Genomic DNA, 22,448 nt, shown 5'->3' with positions numbered 1-22,448 from the left:
CAGCCATTGATGCGATGGTTACGGAAGCATGTGAAACTTGAGTGGACAGAAGAGTGTCAGAAAGTGTTTGACAAACTGAGAGAAGTGTTAACATCAAGTCCGGTTCTCGTGTTCCCAGATTTTGAAAAGGAGTTTATACTAGCACGCGATGCATCGAATCAAGCATTAGGGTGTGTTCTTAGTCAGGAAAACTGATGGGAAAGAACATCCTGTAGCCTATGCGTCCAGGCAGTTGAATGCAGCAGAGAGGAATTACTCAACAACAGAGAGGGAGATGCTGAGTGTAATCTATGGAATCACATATTTTAAATGTTAATTTACATGGAAGAAGATTTCCGGTAGTGACAGATCATGCTGCATTGAAGTGGTGGTAGGGGTTGAAGGATCTGTCCACTAGACTCGCTAGGTGGGCTGTGAGGCGTAGTCAATTCAACTACAAGGTGGTGCACAAGCCTGGGAAGAAGCACGGTAACGCGGATGCACAGTACGGGAACTGAGAGGAAGGACATGGATTTTGCTACTGAATTGTGGTGCATCTCCAAACTACATGCAGGTACTACTGATCCACATCCCTCAGGGCCCATTCACGCCTAACCACCCCAACATTCTATCATCGTTATTCTGTTCCATCCAACAGAGAAAAATTCCGAACTATAAAAGCTCCACTAACTTCATCCGATAGAGAATTCGATAAGATTTTTACTGCATCTCTCTCCTCCCATACATTGGAAACAAATACTGCATGCATGCTGGCATCGAGCACATGTGATGATCCTATTAAATATACAGGTACTGATCCACTATGCAGACAAGTTTAAAGTTTCATCACCTGTACTGTACGAGGATGACCATATCCCATAGACTATATTGTAAGACGCAAGAGACACTCCCTGTGAGCCTGTGTCATATGAAACATTGTGTTTTTTTCTGCTGTAACACACTTTTTACACTGCCATACATTATTTTTTCCACCACAACTTCGAGGTCTGTGTCAGGTTCTAAACTGTTATTAACAGGTTCTGATCCATTTCTTCTTGTAGAAAACTAGATGTAGCACAGTGTAAATCATGTTGTTACTGCAGCTACCATAACATGCCACACACACTGGATAATTTTAAATAAAAGACAGTTACAACATGAGGAAACTGGAAGAGTTTGGCGGCGTTGTGGAGAGTTTCCAAACTGCTGTCCAAAAGTGATTGACGACCTCAACATTTAAACTCATATGTCATAGTGACAGAATAGCTTATAGCCCTGCATTCCGTTTTGACTGATTCCTCACATTGCAGTCATGCATGCGATCACTGTTTCAGTGCTATCCATCTCCAGAAGGTGTTTTCCCTCCACCAAAACTCTTTCTCCAACTCAAACAAACAATGTTAGTCAGTCATTATGTGGTAACCAACAGTGTACAACTGGACAGATGAGGTGATTAGTGCAAACAATTTTAGCAATTTTACAGTAATTTCAACACCGAGCAATGCTGTGACAGCATTTTTCCTAATTTCAGTATCATAGCTAAACCAGCCACTCTCTACTTTGTGAGTATCATTGCAAATGTAGATAGATGACTGTGCAGTGGGTCCATTAATTGTTAGTTATCGAACACATACATCATCAAAGTATACCAGACAAGACTTTACATTTTTCTAACACCTCGAGCATAGTGCTTAATTTACGACATATCTCAATGCTGATGGGGGTCACCGAGCATTCTCGCAGTCTTAGGGTAAAATTAGGGACTGAAAGACCATTCACACTGTCATTGACCAACCCGCGCTGCAGCACCATACCAATTTGATCTGCAAGCAACCAGAAGTAGACTGCTACATTCCACATCTTGTGAATGGATGGAGCTACCCAAGTCCTCGCCCATACAAGTACGCAAGATTCCTGCAGATGCACAGATGTCAAGGAGGTTAGTACTGCTTATCGGTGTATAGTAACAGATTTGAAAGTGTTGTGATGTAATAGCAGATGGTTAAGAACAAGAAATGGGTGATTTTTATATATTGATGAAGCTCCAGACAGATGGAGTTCAAAGCATTTTACATCAACCAACTACGCTATCAACTCTAAAGTGTTGTTCTAGAGTCTAGGATAAGTACCTGGAGCGTATTGGTAAGAAAGAATATAAACAAACGCACTCAGAAGGCTACAATGTTCTGCACTTAAAACGGGCTAAAATTTTAGATCGCTTGAGATTCCGACATGTGAACAAGCATGCAACAGCAAGTGGTATCCGAGTAAACATTGACATGGAAGCGAATGGAACCAGGAAAACAGTAACTTTTTTTCATGGTGGCAGCATTCTACTGCATGTCTATTGAGGTAACAGTGATACACACAAGCTGCCTACTGTATTTGACACTTTTCAGGAAGACAGAGAACGATCTGCCTCTAAACTTAACTGCATCTGCATTAAAGGATGACAGAGTGGATGGGTTGGCTGAGATGGAGGTGTAACAAGGTACGATTTAGTGGGAGACTGATGATGCATGCGAGCGAGAGAGAGAGAGAGAGAGAGAGAGAGAGAGAGAGAGAGAGAGAGAGATTGCTGCAGGTCATTTGACCTTTTTTTTCCCTGATGTTCCATCAGGATGCATCGGTTGTGTGACATAGCCTGCATTAGACTCTTATACAACCGCTTGTTCTGTGTGGGTCTTAGAGCAGTGTCTACTTCGATTATTAATAGTAAACTCCTCAGTCATCAGAGGACTTCCATTTCACGTGTGATGAAACATGACACATTCCTCTAAAGGAACGAAGATTTATGCGATGTACTCCATTCGCGTCTTAAGTATAAAATTGATACTTCAGTTTCATAACAAGTTAGCGATAGGTGTTTGTGAGACACTGCAATCCCCTGTGTATACATCTGCTTGACAGATGTGCTGTTTACAAAGTTAATGGTGGCATGACTTGTAATCTCGCATGTCTGACACAGCTGCTATGTGTTTATCTGTTTCATTGTAAGAGGTATTTTCCGCCACTAATGATCATTTTATATAGAACTGATGTGGGCATAGTATAATTTCTGAACCATGATCGGATGTGGACAGTGGATACTACACATCTCTCGAAAGCTATGTTGTGCATGTATCACACAGAGCCACTGTTTTAAGGAGATAGTTTTCTCATTTTATAGTTCGGTACCCTAGTGTATTGTAGAGAAACCTGCAAGAAGGATGAATGTAATGCACTGGAAATATATTTCTTACATTGGAATATTAACAGCACTGCATTCCACATGACTGATAGGACAAACTCAAGCGATGTAACATTATAGCCCGTTTTAAGTGCGGAAAGTTGTAGCCTTAGGAGTGCGTTTGTTTGTATTCTCTCTTAGCAATACCTTCCAGGTACTGGTCCTAGACTCTAGAACAATACTTTAGAGTTGATAGCATAGTTTACTGATGTAAAATGCTTCGAACTCCATCTGTCTGGAGCTTCATCAATACATAAAAATTACTCATTTCTTGTTCTTCTTAACCGTCTGCTATTACATCACAACACTTTCAAATCTGTTACTACACACCGATAAGCAGTGCTAACCTCTTTGACATCTGTGCATCTGCAGAAATCTTGTGTACTTGTATGGGCGAGGACTTGGGTAGCTCCATTCATTCATGAGACGTGGAATGTAGTGGTCTACTTCTGGTCAGTTGCTGATTAAATTGTTAACGGTGCTGCAGGGCAGGTTGGTCCATGACAGTGTGAATGGTCTTTCAGTCTCTAATTTTACCCGATGACTGCGAGAATGCTCTGTGACCCCATCACTATTGAGATAGATCAAATTAAGCACTATGCTTGGAGGTGTTAGAAAAATGTAGAGCACTGTCTGGTATACTTTGATGATGTATTTGTTCAACAATTAACAATGAATGGACGCACTGCACAGTCACCTACTACATTTGCAATGATACTCGCAAAGTAGAGTGTGGCTGGTTTAGCTATGATACTGAAATTAGGAAAAATGCTGTCGCAGCATTGCCTGGTGTTGAAATTACTGTAAACTGCTAAAATTGTTTGCACTAATCACCTCATCTGTCCAGTGATACACTGTTGGTTACCACATAATGATTAACTAACATCGGTTGTTTGAGTTGAAGAAAGAGTTTTGGTGGAGGGATAACACCTTCTGGGGATGAATAGCACTGAAACAGTGATCACATACATGACTGCAATGTGAGGAATCAGTCAAAACGGAATGCAAGGCCATCAGCTATTCTGTCACTATGACAGATGAGTTTAAATGTTGAGGTCGTCAATCACTTTTGGACAGCAGTTTGGAAACTCTCCACAACGCCGCCAAACTCTTCCAGTTTCCTCATGTTGTAACTGTCTTTTATTTAAAATTATCCAGTGTGTGTGGCATGTTATGGTAGCTGCAGTAACAACATGATTTACACTGTGCTACATCTAGTTTTCTACGAGAAGAAATGGATCAGAAAGTGTTAATGACAATTTAGAACCTGGCACAGACCTCTAAGTCATGGTGGAAAAATAATGTACGGCAGTGTAAAAAGTGTGTTACAGCAGAAAAAAAAACAATATTTCAAATGACAAAAGCTCACAGGGAATCTCTCCTGCATATTACAGTATAGTCTGTGGGATTTGGTCATCCTTGTACAGTACAGGTGATGAAACTTTAAACTGGTCTGTGCAGTGGATCAATATCTATATATTTAATAAGATTCACATGTTCAATGCTGACACGCATGCAGTAATTGTTTTGCATGTATGGGAGGAAAGAGATGCAGTAAAAATCTTATCGAGTTCTCTATCGGATGAAGTTAGTGGAGCTTCTATAGTTAGTAATTTTTCTCTGGTGGATGGAACAGAATAACGATGATAGAATGTTAGGGTGTTAAACGTGAATGGGCTCTGAGGGATGTAGATCTGTAGGACCTTCTTGTAGTTTGGAGAATCACCACAATGCAGTAGCAAAATCCACGTCCTTCCCCCAGTTCCTCTACTGTCTTTTATACTACCTCATGTTGCAGGAGTAGGCTTCACTTCTGTGGAATGGTCAAAATACAGTTCCGTTGCAGTAACTCAGCTTCACCTGTTTCTATACAGGTCGCAGAAGGTGGTAGATACAGCTTTTTCCGACTTCTACTCAGTTCCGACTTACATTGGAATAATCACATGACCAAAGCTACAGGGACAGTAGTGCAGAGTCTGAGGGGTAGTTGCAAGATGCATAAGGGCTACCTAAACCCATCTTGGAATTTTACTGTAGCACATAGGTTCGAGAAAGGTTGCACGTTTCAAGATATGAGAGTGCAAGAAATATGAGTCACTAGTGGCTGTAATTATTAAAGGAGTTCTCTATAGGATCCAATGCAGGTATGTGGTTGAATGGAAAGACTTGATTCCAAATCATAGACATCATTTCTACCGAAAGTGTAGCACTAGAGGTCTGGAAAGCTAGTGTACATTTCTTATGACCTCAATCATCACACCATCTACTACTGTTTATGATTCTTCTCAATTTAGCATCGCCTATAGCTCAGTGGATATATCACAGAACCTCAGACATGACATCGAGACAGCTTGCGTTAAAAATAATGAAGAAATACCCCACATCCATTGCCATAGACCTTCCCCAATCCCCCAGGTACACAATCCAATGTGTGATGCAACCCATGCTGAGGAGTGCACAACACATGAGAAGATTTCTCCTGAATGGAGCCTCAGGGATACCAAGCGACCTCCCTGAGTAATTGGCCTTGTACGATGTGGGGCTCCATAGTGTCGAGCTAATAAATCCTAATTCATGTGCAACCTAAGTGGAGAACAAAAATAGACTTGATGAGACCTCAAACACCTACGCATCAGAATTGGCACCAATGGAAGTTGTTCATGCAATGGGATCAGGCAATAGAACAGTCAGAGAAGCGGAAATCATCACAGAGAAGTTGTACCAGGTCAGGATCAAATCTTTGTCATGGGTTCAGAGGAGAAAGCTCCTCTAAGAACAAAAAGAAAACTAAGGCAAAGAATGGCTTTCTAAACATAAATGGTAGGAATAAAAAGGTATCAAAACTAAAAAAAATAAAATTGCAACTGGTGGAGCTTGTTCAGATGTCTCTCTTGGAGAAGATTTTCAGGGGGAGGGGGACAACAGTCTAGGTCGCAAATTTAGGAGGATCAATCTGGTCAAAGTTGTTCTAATCTTTGTCTGTAAGGGGAACAGTGACTCAGCTGAAGGAGATGGTTTCTACAATATCTCCATGGGAGTAGGTGAAGCTGCTGGTCAAGATCGACTGCTTCGGGATGGTGCTGGGTCAGGGATTGGTTTGGTTCCTGTTGACACTATTTGTAGGTGGGGTTTTACTTCTCATGGCCTGCATCTCTATAGAATAGAGAAGGATATACTGGCTAGGTTGATAGCAAATTCTTTAAGGGGGGACACTGCAACTCATGGAAGTAGTTCTTTTTTAGGTTAAGCTCATTATCTACACATTGAAATTGCAACAAAATGTATCTGAAAATGTTAAGCATAATACTTGCAAAGAAAAAAAAAAGTACCAGTAAACTTACTACATCAAAATATCAGAGGTTTAAAAAACAAAATTAATGAATTTCAGATCTGTTTAGATGAGCTACAGTCTACAAAACCCTGTTGATATTATTTGTATTTCTGAACATCATTTAGGTAGTGAAATTGAAATGCTTAATATGGAAGGGTATACCTTAGCTTCAAAGTATTGTAGAAAAGAGATGGAGAAAGGAGGAGTTGCCACTTACATTAGAAAGGGTTACAATTATACAAACATTGACATTCTTAAATACTGTAGTCACCAGTATTTTGAAGCATGTGCCACACAAGTAGAAACACACAAAAGAAAAATAATTATAGTCACAATGTACAGGGCTCCAACTGGTAATTTCCAAATATTCACTACACAGCTTGATGCAGTACTAAATTTCTTAACTTCTAAAAATAATGAACTCATACTTAGTGGAGATTTTAATTTAAATTTTCTGGAGGATAGTTACTCAAGATCTATACTAGAGTCTCTTACCACTTCTTGTAATTCATTCCCTCAGTACAGTTCCCAACAAGGGTTATGGGTACCAGCAGCACTGCTATTGATAACATTTTCACAGATACTACCCCAAGGCAAATTGTAGTATACATCCAATATTTAATGGCCTTTCAGATCATGATGCTCAGTTGCTTACATTTAATACAGTGGGGTCTGATTCAACTAATAACGGGAAGTGGGAAATTATATGAATAATAAATGAAACAGGAATTGAAGGTATAAAAAACTGTTTGAGGAATACAGCCTGGAAAGATGTATACAAATCACCCGGGATAAATGAAAAATGTAACTGTTTCTCTAATATGGTCATATGTCACATTGCTGCCCTAAGAAAGTAATCAAAGCAAATAGATTAAATGTTTCAAAACCTTGGATTACAAATGGAATAAAAGTATCTTGCAAAACAAAAAGAAGACTGTACTTAATGTCAAGGGAAAACGATGACTACAGAGCTAAATCACATTACAGATTATACTGTAAAATATTAAACAATGTAATCAGAACCTCAAAATGTATTTAATTTCAAGAAAAAATAAATGCCTCTAATAAGAAGATAAAAACTATATGGAATATAGTAAAAAGTGAAACAGGAAAAACTAATCAGGCAAATGATAAAGTTATGTTAAAAGTATATAATGAGTTGATTAGAGATACCTCCAAAATTGCAGACACTTTCAACAACTTTTTCCTTTCAGTAGCAGACAACTTAGGTTTGCATAGTTCCTCAGAAGACAGCTTAAAATTTTTAAAAAATGCATTTCCGTGGAAGATTGACAAAATTCAACTATATCCTACCTCACCAAAAGAGATTTCTAAAATTATTAGCTCTTTTAAAAATAAATGTTCCAGTGGTTATGATGAAATCAGCACTACCATAATTAAATGTTGCCCCTCAGAACTTTGTGACATATTGAGTTACTTATGTAATGAATCCCTCCACAATGGTACTTTTCCAGATACACTTAAATATGCTATTGTCAAACCATTGCACAAAAAAAGGAGGCAAATCATCAGTGGAAAACTTCCATCCCATTTCATTATTGACAATAATTTTCAAACGTGTTTGAAAGAGTTATGTACAATAGACTTTATAAACACTTAGTACAGAAAAATATTCTCATTCGCAATCAGTTTGGATTTCGGAAAGGACTATCAACTGATCAAGCTATATCCACTTTTACAGATGATATATTAGAATCAATAAATCAAAAGTTATTACCACTTGGAATATTCTGTGATCTAGCTAAAGCTTTTGATTGTGTTAAGCATGATATCCTTATCTCCCTCCCCCTCAGTGATCACAGGCCCTGTATACCACGCACTGCATCAACGATCTGCTTCCACTGCCTTCTATCTCTCGAGCCTCTCTCCACCCTGCCGAAATTCCTAATGGTGCAATGTCCTTCTCTATGTTATCTTTCCACCTTGTACGAGGTCGGCCCAATGGTCTTGTTGCCTGGAGAGTTCCTTCAAATGCTTTCTTGGTTATTCTGTCGTTTTCCATTCTGGCCACATGTACAGTCCATTGCAGTCTCCTACTTTTTAATTTCTGGATGATAGTGGGTTGCTTCATAAACTGATAAATTTAATTGTTCTTTCGAATTCTCCAGACGCCATTCTCCAACACAGGTCCCCAGATTTTTCTCATTACTCTTCTTTCAAAAACATTCAGTTTTTCTCTTTCATTCTTTGTAAGCATCCAGCTTTCTGAATCGTACAGCACTTTGGGGCAGATAATAGTGTTGTATATCTTCATCTTTGTGGTGATTGGCAAACCTTTACTTTTGAGTGGGTTGATTAGTGAGTACAGACATCTTGACCCTGAGGCTATTCTTTCATTTATATTCATTGATATGATATTTTTACTGTTGAAACGTGACTGAAGGTATTTAAACTGGAGAACTTTTCTAAATTTAGAATGTTGGTCAATTTCAAAGTAAGGATTTGGGTTTATGACTTGACCTATTTTCATATATTCAGTTTTCTCTTGCTTAATCAAAAGCCCAATTTTGCTGGCACTCTGCCTGAGACATCTGTACATGTCTTTCAGTTCTTCTTCAGTTTCACTCATCAACACTATATCATCTGCATAAGCTAGATGTGTTCGAATCGGAGACCATTGTATAGATGTAAATTACTCTCCCAAACTACTTTCTCTAATGCAAGGTTGAAGGGGACGCATGAAAGAGCGCCTCCCTGTCGTAAGCCTGTTTTAATTGGAAAGGTGGGGGATATGGATTCTCTGAACTTCACTGCTGCCTGGGAGCCATGCACAGTAGTATCATCCTAATGATTTTACTGGTTATACTAAATTCTCGTAATGTGTTGTAGACGCTACTTCTGTGGATGCCTTGTAGGCTCGCTGGAAGTCAATGAAGAGAGAGTGGATGTTTTTGTTAAATTCCCAGTATTTCTCAAAGATCTGTCGTATAGTAAACAAATTATCAGTTGTGGAGCGGTTTGTTCGAAATCCAGCCTGGTAATCTTGAATAATGTTTTTCGCATAAGGTTTAAGTTTTTCCAGAATGGTCATCGACAGGATTTTGTATGTTATGTTCAGCAAACTGATTCCTCTGTAATTTCCACATTCCATTCTGTTTCCTTTCTTGTGTATGGGAAAAATTATTGCAGTTTTCTAATCTTCAGGCAGCGTTTCAGATTTCCAAATCATTGTGATAAGGTTATAAATTTCTTTGTGTAGTTTGCTTCTTCCCTCTTTTAACATCTCTGCTGATATCTGGTCCTCGCCTGCTGCCTTGTTCGTTTTTGAGGTTTTGAATGGTGTGGATCACTTCCTGTTCTGTCATTCTACATTCGTCATTATTAATGCTGTCACTCTCAGATTATTGTGTAATTAAAGGAAGGTTTTCACTTTGATAACTTCCCTTACTTTCCTTTGTATACTGAAACAACTTCTTTGAGTTTCCATTCCTGCTTTCCACTTTTATAGATTCTAGGACTCCAGTTAGATATTTCCTCTTCTCTTTTTGCAGAACTCTTGCTGTTTCTCTTCTAACCACATTGAACGTCTGCCTCCTGTCCTCACTCTCCTTATTATGCAGAGATAGCATCCTGGCTTCTTTCCTCCTTCCTACTGCTCTCTGACACTTTTCGTTGAACCATTTCTGTTTCTTCATTTTCTTTTTCTTGCCCAGTGTTTTTTCTGCTGCATCTGTTACTACAGTCTTTAATTTTTCCCAAGGCTTCTCGACATTATTTTCCTCCTTATACAAAAGTTAAAATATTATGGGATAACAGGAGTAGCAGGCTCATGGTTCTCATCCTATCTTTTTAATAGAAAACAGTGTGTGTCTGTATCAGGCTGTGATTTCACTGAGTAATCAGCTAATGAAATATTTGTAAGTGTCAATGGTTGGTTCACAGCAAATGTATTGTCACTAAATTTTGACAAGACCAAGTACATACAGTTAAGTACCTCACAAAGAATACCTGACCCTTTAAGTATAATTTATTCAAACAATGAAATTAAAGCTGTAGACAGTGTCAAACTTTTAGGGCTACAAATTGACCACAACCTAAATTGGAAAACTCACACTCTAGACTTAAAGAAATGCCTTAGTTCAGCTACATTTGCAGTATGCATGATAGCAGAAATAGGTGATTTAAAAATGAAGAAGCTAGTTTATTCTGCCTACTTCCATTGACAAATGAGTTATGGAATCATCTTTTGGGGAAACTCCTCTCACAAAGAGAACATTTTCAAAATTCAGAAACGAGTCATTAGAATTATATCTTGTGACAGTCCTAGATCATTGTGCACAGACCTCTTTAAGAAACTTGGTATTCTAAATACTACTTCTCAGTACATATACTATTGATGTCCTTTGTCATTTCCATCATGTGTCTTTTTACACAAAATAGTGCAAAACATGATTATAATATCAAAACCAAAAACAATCTTTATAAGGACCATAAAAGCTTAACATTAGTACAAAAAGGAGTCAAATATATAGGTACTCATATATTCAATAACTTACCAGAGCATATAAAAGATCTTGTAAGTGATAAAGATCGGTTTCAGAGAGAATTAAAGAACTTCCTGTTGGCCAACTCCTTCTACTCCATCGATGAAAATCTTTACAAGCAGTATAGCTCATAACTCTCTCTACATTAGAATTGTACAATATCCCTGTATCTGAGTAAAAAGAAAAAAAAACACACACCTTTGACTCTTTCCACATCCCAGAGACTCCTCTGCAAGGGATCCATGGAAAACGATAAACATAATGTAATAGCAGATGAGCTCTTTAAGACTACAAAGATATGAATTTGGGTACTGGAACATCTAGAAGTTCCACCCAGAACTTGGGTGACTTTTCTGAACTGTACCCCTTTGCCAGAACTATCCTTCAACTCAGTTGCCAGAAGGAGGAGCCACTGACTCTGAAAGCTTTTAAAGGTTAAACCTTTTTGTGTGTTTGATATGCGTGTTGTTCTGCTGCTGCTTAGTAAGTAGATTTTTTATCCATCCATTTTCATTATATTATCAGTATCTTCTTTGTTAACAATTACCAAGCTATCCAGAACTTTATAAGCCTTCCACACTGATTTTTGTGTTCTGCTGCTGCTGACTTGGTATTTGTCTCAGCTGTATATGAAACACGATATCTACACACATCACCATGTCACACCAATGCTACTGTGATGGAGCACCATGATAAACACTTGGCATAATTTTTCTTACTCTATCACACACTGCTGAATCAGTGATTGGAGGACCATGTGCCATTCTCCCATCTCATTTCTGTTGCCCTTATCCCAAGTTTTCATAATTATTTGAATTTCTTCTTCTTCTTCTTCTTCTTTCCCCACCAGCATCAACTGTCTGGTGAGCCCTCTTCAAAACTGTGTTTTTTTTGGGGCAGTCCATACTGCTTATTAACACTTATGCATCTCTTCTAGTCCCACAGAGTTGTGATATCCATTCTGTACATGACTGCTTCTACTACTAAGTACACACTATATCCAATATTGCACTGTCACAGCTAGATACAAAGGGATGATTTGCAGTCATGCAACTGGCTGGGATTTTCCAACCAGAAATTACTGTCCAGAACATTGTTATCACATGTCACCCTCTTCTCAAATACACTAGGGTGATCACACAACTTGATGAGCTGTACAATTTTACACAGAGCAACTCAGTAACTCCACTGCATGTTATCATACATCAGACTGCATATTCTCACTTTATCTCCTTACAGTGCAAACACCATGGTGATAATTGAGCCATAATCATATTTGTTTTCCTCTTTTCACTAATCATATCATTTTATTTCTGATATTAACATCAAATGATTTTATGTCTCTAAATGACATTACATTTTATAAGTGTTACTAAATCCAGCCTAGATACTAATATAACTTTATGACAGTAATCAAAATGTAAAGGAGAAACATTACTTTTAAAGGATGTCACCAGTATTCTAGTTAGACCTGAAAACAATATTTTTATTATTATTTTTTTCGTAAAGTGAGAAGTTTATGAAACTAACTAGCTTCCTTTAATTGAGAGAGCTGTTTGTGATTCAAAAATAGTTTTGCGTGTTAAAATAATTTTGTCCCAAATGGTAGCTGATACATACATAGTGCTTAGGTCAATAAAACCCTAAACAAATTCCTTTTATTTTACAGTCAGACATTAGTATAACTTGTGGAATTTACTGCCATGTTATACCTTTATACTGTCAAGAATTTAATTCCACATAATAATGCATGTATTATCAACAGTTGACTTGTTTTGCATTACTGCTCATGTGTAACTTCACTGGCAGCAAGGTCTGTGGGTTGCTTGCCTGCTTTGGCGTTTTAGCTTAAATCGTGAATACATGACATGACAAGCAAGTCACTAACTGTTGCTGAGGTATGTAAATGCTTCTGATACTAAAGACTCCATTCTTGGCAGTGGGGAGTAATGGTTCCAAAAATGATATTTCTGACGACACTTTCAATCAATGTTCAGTCAGACTGTGCAAGCCATTCCATCAAAAAGTCAGCCAACATACTTAAAAACATTTCCATAATAACAAAGCATGAAGAACCAAAGTAAAATGTTCATTTGAAGAAATCTTTTAAGCAAAAGATAAAAATGAAATTATTGAGATGACAAACATTGAAGAAGAGATCAAGCATATTTCAGGTTCTAGATTCTTGTTGGTGTATGTCAGTCATATAGCATGTCTACGAAAAGATTGTGCTGGTTACCATAGTCATGTGAGCACATGATGAGTATGTGCACCCAATACTACTCTAGAAATGAATAAGAAGTACCCTCTACTGGGCAGTATACATCAATATAATTACATAACAACATGATATATTTTCTGTGTGTCATACATACTTATATATTACATGAGAAATAAACAAAAATTGTGGCGAGAATGTAACCAGAAAACAGATATCACAAATGAAATCATTAACCACCAACTTCAGTTAGGTGATTCTGTATCAAGTGGTTAAGTCAAACTATAGGGTTTTTTGCATGCTTTCATGTTAGATGTGTTCATACCCTTAGGTTGTCCATATTTGAATCTTGATACTGTATTTAACAGCATTGCTGTATGGTAAAATGTAATACCCATTTTGAGTAATGCAATAAAAATAATAATATTGCTGTAGTAGAACTTGATACTCTCCTACCCACAGAAACATTCACTAGTATCACATTTTGCAGTAGAAAGAAGGAAGGAAGATTAGGGTTTAACATACCATTGACATTAAGGTCATTGGAGACTAAGCACAAGCTCTAAATGACTCAAGGATGGGAAAGAAAAATCAGCTGTGCTCATTCAAAGGAATCACTTGCGTGTACGGATTTAGGAAATAAAATTAGTAAGAACAAGTATTTCTTGCCTGAAAGCATCTCATCTCATACCATTAGTAAGTCCAACAAATAATTCAAATACTTTTCTCAGAAGAATATTAAAATAATTTTAAAATATGGGAAATATGGGAAAAAACCAAATATCCACCTTTGTCATTTATAACAAGCGCACAGCAAAAATTTAGAGAGAGATCATTACACAATATTTCCTAGTCTATTTTCTCATATTCAACGAATATCATAATAGGGCTGCAGTTGTTGTGTACGGTACTATCTAGCTGTGTATGGTTCTTGATTTCATTCTTCATAAAGCTGTTATTAACAACTTGAGTCATGAATTTTTTACTTAAAATCTATACATGTGTCTAAAAATTACAAGTAGCATTAATATCTCACTAACTGTTATGGAGCTGATATCAAAAAGGAGATGCTAAAATGTTATACGACTACTTCAGTGTCTCCCTTGTGGGTTGGCCTCATGAATGCAATGTAGCATGTACAGAAGATTCATTGGTTCTTTCACTTGTGTCCCATAATTTCATACAAGTTATAAACACATTATCATAGTTTCAAAACTAAGTAATATATTTTCCAATTTATTTAACAGTACAATATATCGACTTGATTACTTCCATTGTATAAAAAAATGATGTAATGTTGGTCCCATTCAGATAACTATATTATTAGCTGAATGATGTGACAACTATTTAATATAATTAAATACAATTTCAATATTTTAAAAAAGGTATATGTACAAGGCAACTGGTTAAACCTGCTGAAATAATGTAGTTAAATGTGAAGCAATGTCCCCTCCCCTCCCCCTGTCAAAACACACACACACACACACACACACACACACACACACACACACACACACACACACCCTTCATAAACAAGATCCAAACTATTAACTTTTATAGAATTTTCAGTAATTAACAATTACTTCCCTGTAACATTATTCTAGCTACCAAATACAGCTATTCCAGTTTCAGAGAAAATAACATTACTGTATTTTGTGACATTATACACACAAAGAAGTTGGGGGAAGGCAAGCAGAAGTAGTTCACTTTAACTAGCTCCCTGTAATACATTGAAGCAAACACTGCATACTCTGACTGGTTTGTTCAGTGCAAACTTCAGGATAGGTACATCTCTGTCTGAGCATTTGCTGCACAGGATTCGGCCACAGTGACGGCTGAAACATAGGCATATAATCAAAAACATTAAATAAGGAAGCAGGTAAACAGAAATTTGAGAAATGACAATTTTATAAACAACATTGTACTGTTTGCATTAAATGAATAAAATGTTCCACTGTACCAAAGACACAAGTTACTGAAACAGAACATGTAAAATGTTGAGTAGCAAAAATGTAAATTTTTGTTACATACTTTTCCATTTTAACTAGGACTTGTTTAGTAACTTCTTTCTCTAAAAATTTGTCATTTGCCCCTCCCAACCCTCCTCTTTCCCCTTATGTATCTTCATTTCATCACCTACCTATCTATCTGATACTCTGATGTATATGATATATATGTGTATATAATTATCACCACCACTAACACAACCTTCAATTTCTAATTACATCTTCCTTCATTCATTTCCATCTGAATCTGAGCTCTTTTCATCAGTCAAATCTATTATTCTGCCTACCATGAACATTTTCAAATTTTATACACTACCAATTTTTATTTTGTGCCTCGTATACCCTTCACATATTTCTTTTATCTCTGTGATACCTATACAACTTTTGTGAAGGTGAAGCATCTGTGTTATGTGAGGTTCTTTGGAATACTGTATCACAGTTTTGTTTGTTTATTTTATTTGTTTATTTGCACTTTGCTGTATGGCATAAAGTTACTGTTTCCTTACAGATCCAGTGTGTTGAACATTGTTTGTAGCTGTAATTGGTTTGATGTGACCTAGCTTCATTCTCACTAAATCCTCAAAGCGCAGTATGAAGCTACTCTTCATACCAGGGCTAATGCCCCTAAATGATGTGGCTATAATCAAATTTTCCTTTAATTGCACATTGAAGTTACACTCAAATTTCTTACGAGACTATAACTTCAAGATTTACTGGTTATTATCCCATTTCATGCCGTGACTGTGTAAGAAATATGCTGACTTCCATGTACACTACTGGAAAGCATCTGGATGGGTTCCAACATATATTGTTATATAGTTGGCATATCATCATCTTTGACTATGATGGCAAAAGTAAGCTTTTTATTCTACTTGGCAAATATAGCTCACCTAAAACTGCAGTATGACCAAACTCAATTTACTATTCATAAGCTTGTAATCCTGAATGACATACAAAGGATTGTTCACAATATTAAACTATCTTATGTATCAGTATAATGCAACTAAAAATTAAAATATAATTTTAAAGAATATTTATTTATTTATTTTTATTTTATGAAGAAGTGGGCTGTTTATAGATTTCTCTAAATTTAAGACCGTGCCAAAGTGTTTTTCTTTGTTTATTTTAGATCCGCTTCATACATTGACTGACGACTTCCCTGTCTTTATTCTACATTATTTGGTGAGGTTTTTGTTGTCAAGTTGGAACTTGACAACCCATCTCCCTGTTTCTCATTATGCCTCATGTGTTTCCTAATCCTACTTACTATAACAAGCAAAATTTAAAACAATCCTAGTTAAAATAATGTCACCTTTTCCATACTGGCTATGTAATTTTTTCTTTAATTCTGTATAAATATCCATTCTTTCTCTGTATTTAACAGTTCAAAATATTTTTGAGTTATTCCTTTTCCAGGATTTGCCAATCATTTCAGTTGTTCAGCATGAAAAATAACTAGGAAGTTGCAAATCATGATCCATGCAATTCCTTCAATGTTAATGAAATGAGTCTGCTAATGTCTATAGATTCTTTAATGACACAATCCCAGAACATAGACGTCTGGATCAGAATCTTAGTACGGTTGTAATCCACTCCATGTAATTTCAATAGACAATGTCCTGTGACAGCTGACTTGTTAGACTGCTGCAATCTGATGAACCATTGGTGTTCCTGGCAATGATCTTTGACAGTAGGCACTGTCCTCTTATACATGTCTTGCTACATTGGCAGTATATCTAATAAACTCTGGATTTATGTAGTCCTATGTCATCTTTGACACTACCAAGCTGTGTCCCTGTTTTATCTGGTGTTCAGCAGACCATCTTCCCTTAAAGTTTCCAGAGAATTTGTAGTATCTTTCTGAATAATGCTCCACAATCATCCTGAGATTCCTCTTCTATTCCCACCAGTTGTAAAGTGAGTGTAGTAGTACGGCTCTCCGAATTTTCCTCTTCTTGTAGCTATTCTTCCAGAACACCATCCTCAGGTGTTCAAGTTCTTGGTTGAGACTTTCACTGTCTTGGAGGGCTTAAGTTCTATGTATCTATGTTTTAGTATGCCACTGCTATGCGCCATGTGGTGGCAACTGTCCACATGTAAATACAGATTGGTATCCATCTTCTTCTGTCACACACTGCGGCCCAACATACTGTCTGCTCTTCTTTTTATCAGGGGATCTAGAAAGTGGAGCACACTATCTACTTCAGCTTCCATGGTTAATTGATGTTTTGGTGTACAAAACTCAGATGTATAAGGAATTTATTCACAACTTGTCTCTTTCCCATGTCGCCATTTGATGAAGGTGTCTACATACTGGAAGAAACAGGTAGTTTTCCACTGGGCTTACTCCAGGGCTTCCTCCTTTAAGTATTCCTTAGACATGTTGGTGACAACATGTGAAAGTGAACTCCTCATGGCTACTCCTTCCATTTGCTTGCACTAGCCACCATTGGGATGTAAGTACAGGGTGACAATTACTGAACTATATGAAAAAATGTAAATTAAATACAAACTATGGTGTGCACACCCTTTATTCAACATGTAAATGTCACTACAGATATTCGGATTTAGGTTATGACATGTTTGATATGCCTGGTATCACTGGCGATGGTGAGGCGCTGACAAATAACCAAATTCTGTATGATTTGCTGAAGTGTCGGAACATTGATGATGTCAATGATCTCCTGAATGGCTGTTTTCAATTCAACAATGGTTTTGTGGTTATTACTGACACCTTGTCTTTAATACAGCCCCACAAAAAGGTGTCGCATGTGCTCAGATCTGGAGAATATGGTAGGCAATTGAGGCCCATGCCAGTGGCCTCTAGGTACCCCAGAGTTAGAATGCGGTCCCCAAAGTGCTCCTCCAGGACACTGAACACTCTTCTGCTGCCGGCCGGAGTGGCCGTGCGGTTCTGGGCGCGGCATTCTGGAGCCGAGCGACCGCTCTGGTCGCAGGTTCGAATCCTGCCTCGGGCATAGATGTGTGTGATGTCCTTAGGTTAGTTAGGTTTAAGTAGTTCTAAGTTCTAGGCGACTGATGACCTCAGAAGTTAAGTCGCATAGTGCTCAGAGCCATTTGAACCATTTGAACTCTTCTGCTTCAATGGGGTCGAGCTCTGTCTTGCATGAACCACATCTTGTCAAAATAAGGGTCACTTTGGATAATGGGGATGAAATCATCTTCCAAAACCTTCAAGTAACATTCGATAGTCACCGTGCCATCACGGAATATCGCACCGATATTCCATACAGCGCATACTAATTCCCATCATGCCTTACAGCCAATCGTGCAGTTTGACTGGCCTAATGCAAACTGTTCCGAAATTGTGATGATTTTATTTCATATAGTTCAATAATTGTCAACCTGTATAATGACATCAAGATGTGTCTCAGATAGCCCTGTGTCCCGCACAACTAGCAGAAACAGAAGAGGAACCTTACAAGGGGTGTGGCCACTGAATTTATTCCTGTTTGAGGCACATTATCCAGAGAGATAGGACAAACTTCTGGAAACACCACAGGCACTGCTTGGTAATGTGAAAGACAACCTCGGGCTACAGAAATCTGGGGTCTACCAGATACGCTGCCAATGTGGCAAGACATATGTAAGTTGAACAGAGCACTCTGTCTAAGATCATTGTCAAGAACACCAACAGCAATTGCAGCAGCCCAACAAGTCAGTGGTCATGGGGCATTGTCTATCGGAATTACAAGGAATGGATTATGACCTTACTAGATTCTGACCCAATGTCTATCTTCTGATGTGTGTCATTAAAGAATCCATCAAGATCTGAGTAAGGGAACCACTGATCGAACATGATTGTGGCTACATCCTTAGTAAAATCTGGGATACATAATTAGTCTGATTAAGAAGATGAGGCGATACCCCACAAAAGACTGATTTCACAGGCAGACAATGGAACAGCAGAGGTGACACCACCATGCATACCTGGGTGCAAATATTGTGCCCATTGGACACTGACACCAGGCTATTCACCCATGAACTGTTATGTCATGAAGTATGCCAGGAGAAGCTGAAGAAACATACATTGTTTATTGTAAACTCTTGCCTTCTCATAAATAAATGTTTCTTTTTCCTTCTTTGTACCTGTAATATCTTTAGTGATTTCCATACATATTTTTGTAATTAAATAATGGGAGTCTTTTCTTATGTCAGTATATTCTTAATTTTTTAGGATGATAATTATTTGCTTTATTATTTAATTTCTTTAGTGTTTGATAGAATACTGTCAAATTTTTTTCCAGTTCTATTTAGTCCATGAGGACATTTTCTGTTAGTTTTCTTGTGAAAGAATGTCTAAACAACAAATTTGCTAATACTTTACAGTAATTCTACTAATGTATGAGCTCTGTCATTTCTGATACTATATCCAAAGTTTTCTACTGAAAAATCATTTTTCAGTTTTTGTTCTTCTTTTCTATCAGATGTCACTATTATAATTGTTTTATAGGAGGATTAATTGTCATTTAGCACTTTTAGTGGCCCTTTGTACATGCCTTTTATCTGCTTATTAGAATGTGAGCATAGTGGCGACTACATTTTAATGTTTTCTTGGATTATCTTTTGCTTATTTTAAAAACAAAAGAAGCTGTTCTGTTACAATAATGCCTACACATGAAATTACCCTCTGCTCTGATCCTCCACTGTAAAACAATTGTTCTGATTTTAGTTCTATTTGATCTTTGTTTCTTCATCACACTTTTGAGAACCCTGCTACATGCCATTTGAATTTACTTATTTCTCTTCCTACTCCACCTACTTATCTTCCCATCCCTGAGATCTTCAACTGTAAGTGGTTATTATAGTCATCATCGTCTTCAGTTAAAAAATTGGTTTGTTGCAGCTTTCCACACTTTCCTGTACAAGGCTGCTTCCTGTCCGTTTAATTGCTGCAGCCATCTAAACCCTCTTACAGCATTTGAACCTTGGTCTCCATCAACAATCCCCCCCCCCCCCCCCCCATCTCCCATTTTCCACTAACCACCATTACAAATTAGTCTATCCCTTCATGCTCCAGGATATGTAATATCAACTGACCCCTTCTTCTAGTCAAATTATCCCATGAATGTTTTGTCCCCCCCCCCCCCCCCCAATTCAATCCAGTATCTCTTCATTAGTTCCCCGTACCAGTTGGATGATAATATGGACAATATGGCATTATGGACAAATGTACATATTTTTATGAAAAGAGACATGTAAATCATCACATGCACTGAATGAAACTATCAGTAATCCTGATTAAGAAGCTAAAGAACTGAACAAGAATGGTGATATACTTGTTTGAAATGTCAAGATCTGTATGCTGTTCATTCATTCATTTATTTATTCAATCAAACAATCCCCATCACAAAGCCTATACTCCTCATTTACCACATGCTGTGGAATGATCTCCATCTGTGATATCATGTCGCAACTGCAGTCCCACTATCAAAAATTAATGTTTTTCATTACACAGAAAAATTTTGTATCTTACAATGACCACCTTCAAAATTGGAATGGTAAAAATAAATCATCCACTGCCATCTTCGTTTGTAAAGTATACTAACAACAAATTATGACTAGTGCTAATCCACTTACACTGATAAATACCTATATTTACATCTACATGTCTACTCTGCAGGCAGAGGATTCATTGAACCACCTTCAGACTATTTCTTTACTGTTACACTCTCGAATACCGTACGGGAAAAATGAACACTTCAATATTTCCAGCAAAACTCTAATTCTTCTTATTTTATAATGATGGTTATCAACAAAATATTTTTGCATTTAGAGTGTTAATTTGGTGACTGAAATATTGTGAAAATATCTCACTGCAATGAAAAATGCCTTTGTTTTCATGATTACTGCCCCCGCCCCACATTAATGTATTTTGCCTTTGTCACTCTTTCCCCTATTTCGCAATAAATGAGCTGCCCTTCTATGACCTTTCTGAATATCCTCCATCAGTCCTATCCAGTACACATCTCATTTAGCAGAGCAATATTCCAGAAGAGGATGGATAAGTGTACTGTAGGCACTCTCCTTGGAACATATGTTGCATCTTTTAAGTGTTATGCCGATAAAACCCAGGCTTTGGCTCATCTTTGCAATGTTCTCCAGCAGAATACACAAGAGTGAGTGCAGCTGAGCGTAGAGTATTGGTGCCCGCAACCTGGCTGCTTAAGATAATACTGCAAAGTACATTTATTCTTGAGCCAAGTTTCTTAGACAACTTGATGCACTGTTGTTTGAATGTCAAGGACCTATCCAGAGTGATTCCTAGATATATTGGATTGTAGTTACGTGGCACTTTGATTCCATTGAAAGAGACATGTAGCTTCCTTTGGGCGTCTTTACTACTTAGGCAGAATGCAGTAACCTCAGTTTTATTGAGTTAGGCTTAAGTCTCCATTTATCGAAGTTTCACCATATCAAATGTCGGCACACTCTCACAGTGCATCAGGTCCTTACTTTGGAAGACTCGTGCGAGGACATCTGAATATTGGATTTTCATGGAGTGTGTGTCTGGCCTATCATGAATATACAGGTTAAACAGGATGGGGAGAGAACTGTTTTCTGAGGCAGGCCATTATTTATAGTTCCCCATCAGCTTGCTTATCCCTTCAGGAACAACTCAAAGTGCCTGTCAGAAGGCATGTTGTTAACTAGACAGCTTTTGGCACAGAATGATTTCAATGAACTTCAATGCCATCCCTCCCTCCACACAGTGTCATAAGTTGCTATAAAACCCACAAAAACTGCAGCCAATTTGAGACCTCGCTGAAATCCCGCTTCTACTACAGTTGTCAACAGTAAGGCCTGGCTGCAGCAGCTCCAATGTTTCCTAAAGCCCCCTTGTCTGACAAGGGTGATTTGATCAATGACCTCTTGAATGTGATTTAGAGTAAGTCTTTCTAGTAGTTTATAGATCATGCTGAACAGTGATACTTATCAGCAGCAAGAAGCATCAGTTCAGTCTCTGTCTAGTTCTAGGATGGCAATTATTTTAGCCTGTTTGAAAAGCTTTGGTAATTTTCCAGTTCACAGAATCTCACTGAAAAATTCAGTGAGCCATAGTTTTGTTTTACGTCTGGCAACTTTACGAAACACATGATATATTCCATCAAAGCCAGAAACTTCATTTACATTTAACATATTCAAGGCTGTATCAAGT

The 22,448-nt window shown here is 37.6% G+C and overlaps 1 protein-coding gene across 3 annotated transcripts in view; it reads right to left on the bottom strand.

The window, feature by feature from the left end:
- LOC126419351 (rabankyrin-5) overlaps positions 1-22,448 on the bottom strand; it is a 599,595-nt gene that overhangs the window by 168,706 nt on the left and 408,441 nt on the right. The window contains exon 23 of one of the 3 annotated variants that reach the window (XM_050086536.1): positions 14,041-15,097. The exons of the other annotated variants lie outside the window; for them this stretch is intronic. Within the exon in view, the coding sequence (XP_049942493.1) occupies positions 14,971-15,097 (127 nt within the window). The 3' untranslated portion in view covers positions 14,041-14,970. Of the gene's footprint in view, positions 1-14,040; positions 15,098-22,448 lie in introns of those variants that run through there. 3 annotated transcript variants of the gene reach the window in all.

This window comes from Schistocerca serialis, chromosome 9 (assembly GCF_023864345.2).
Source record: "Schistocerca serialis cubense isolate TAMUIC-IGC-003099 chromosome 9, iqSchSeri2.2, whole genome shotgun sequence".
NCBI lineage: Eukaryota > Metazoa > Arthropoda > Insecta > Orthoptera > Acrididae > Schistocerca > Schistocerca serialis.
Note: the sequence above shows the minus strand (reverse complement) of the source record. Positions and strands in the feature narration are given on the sequence as shown.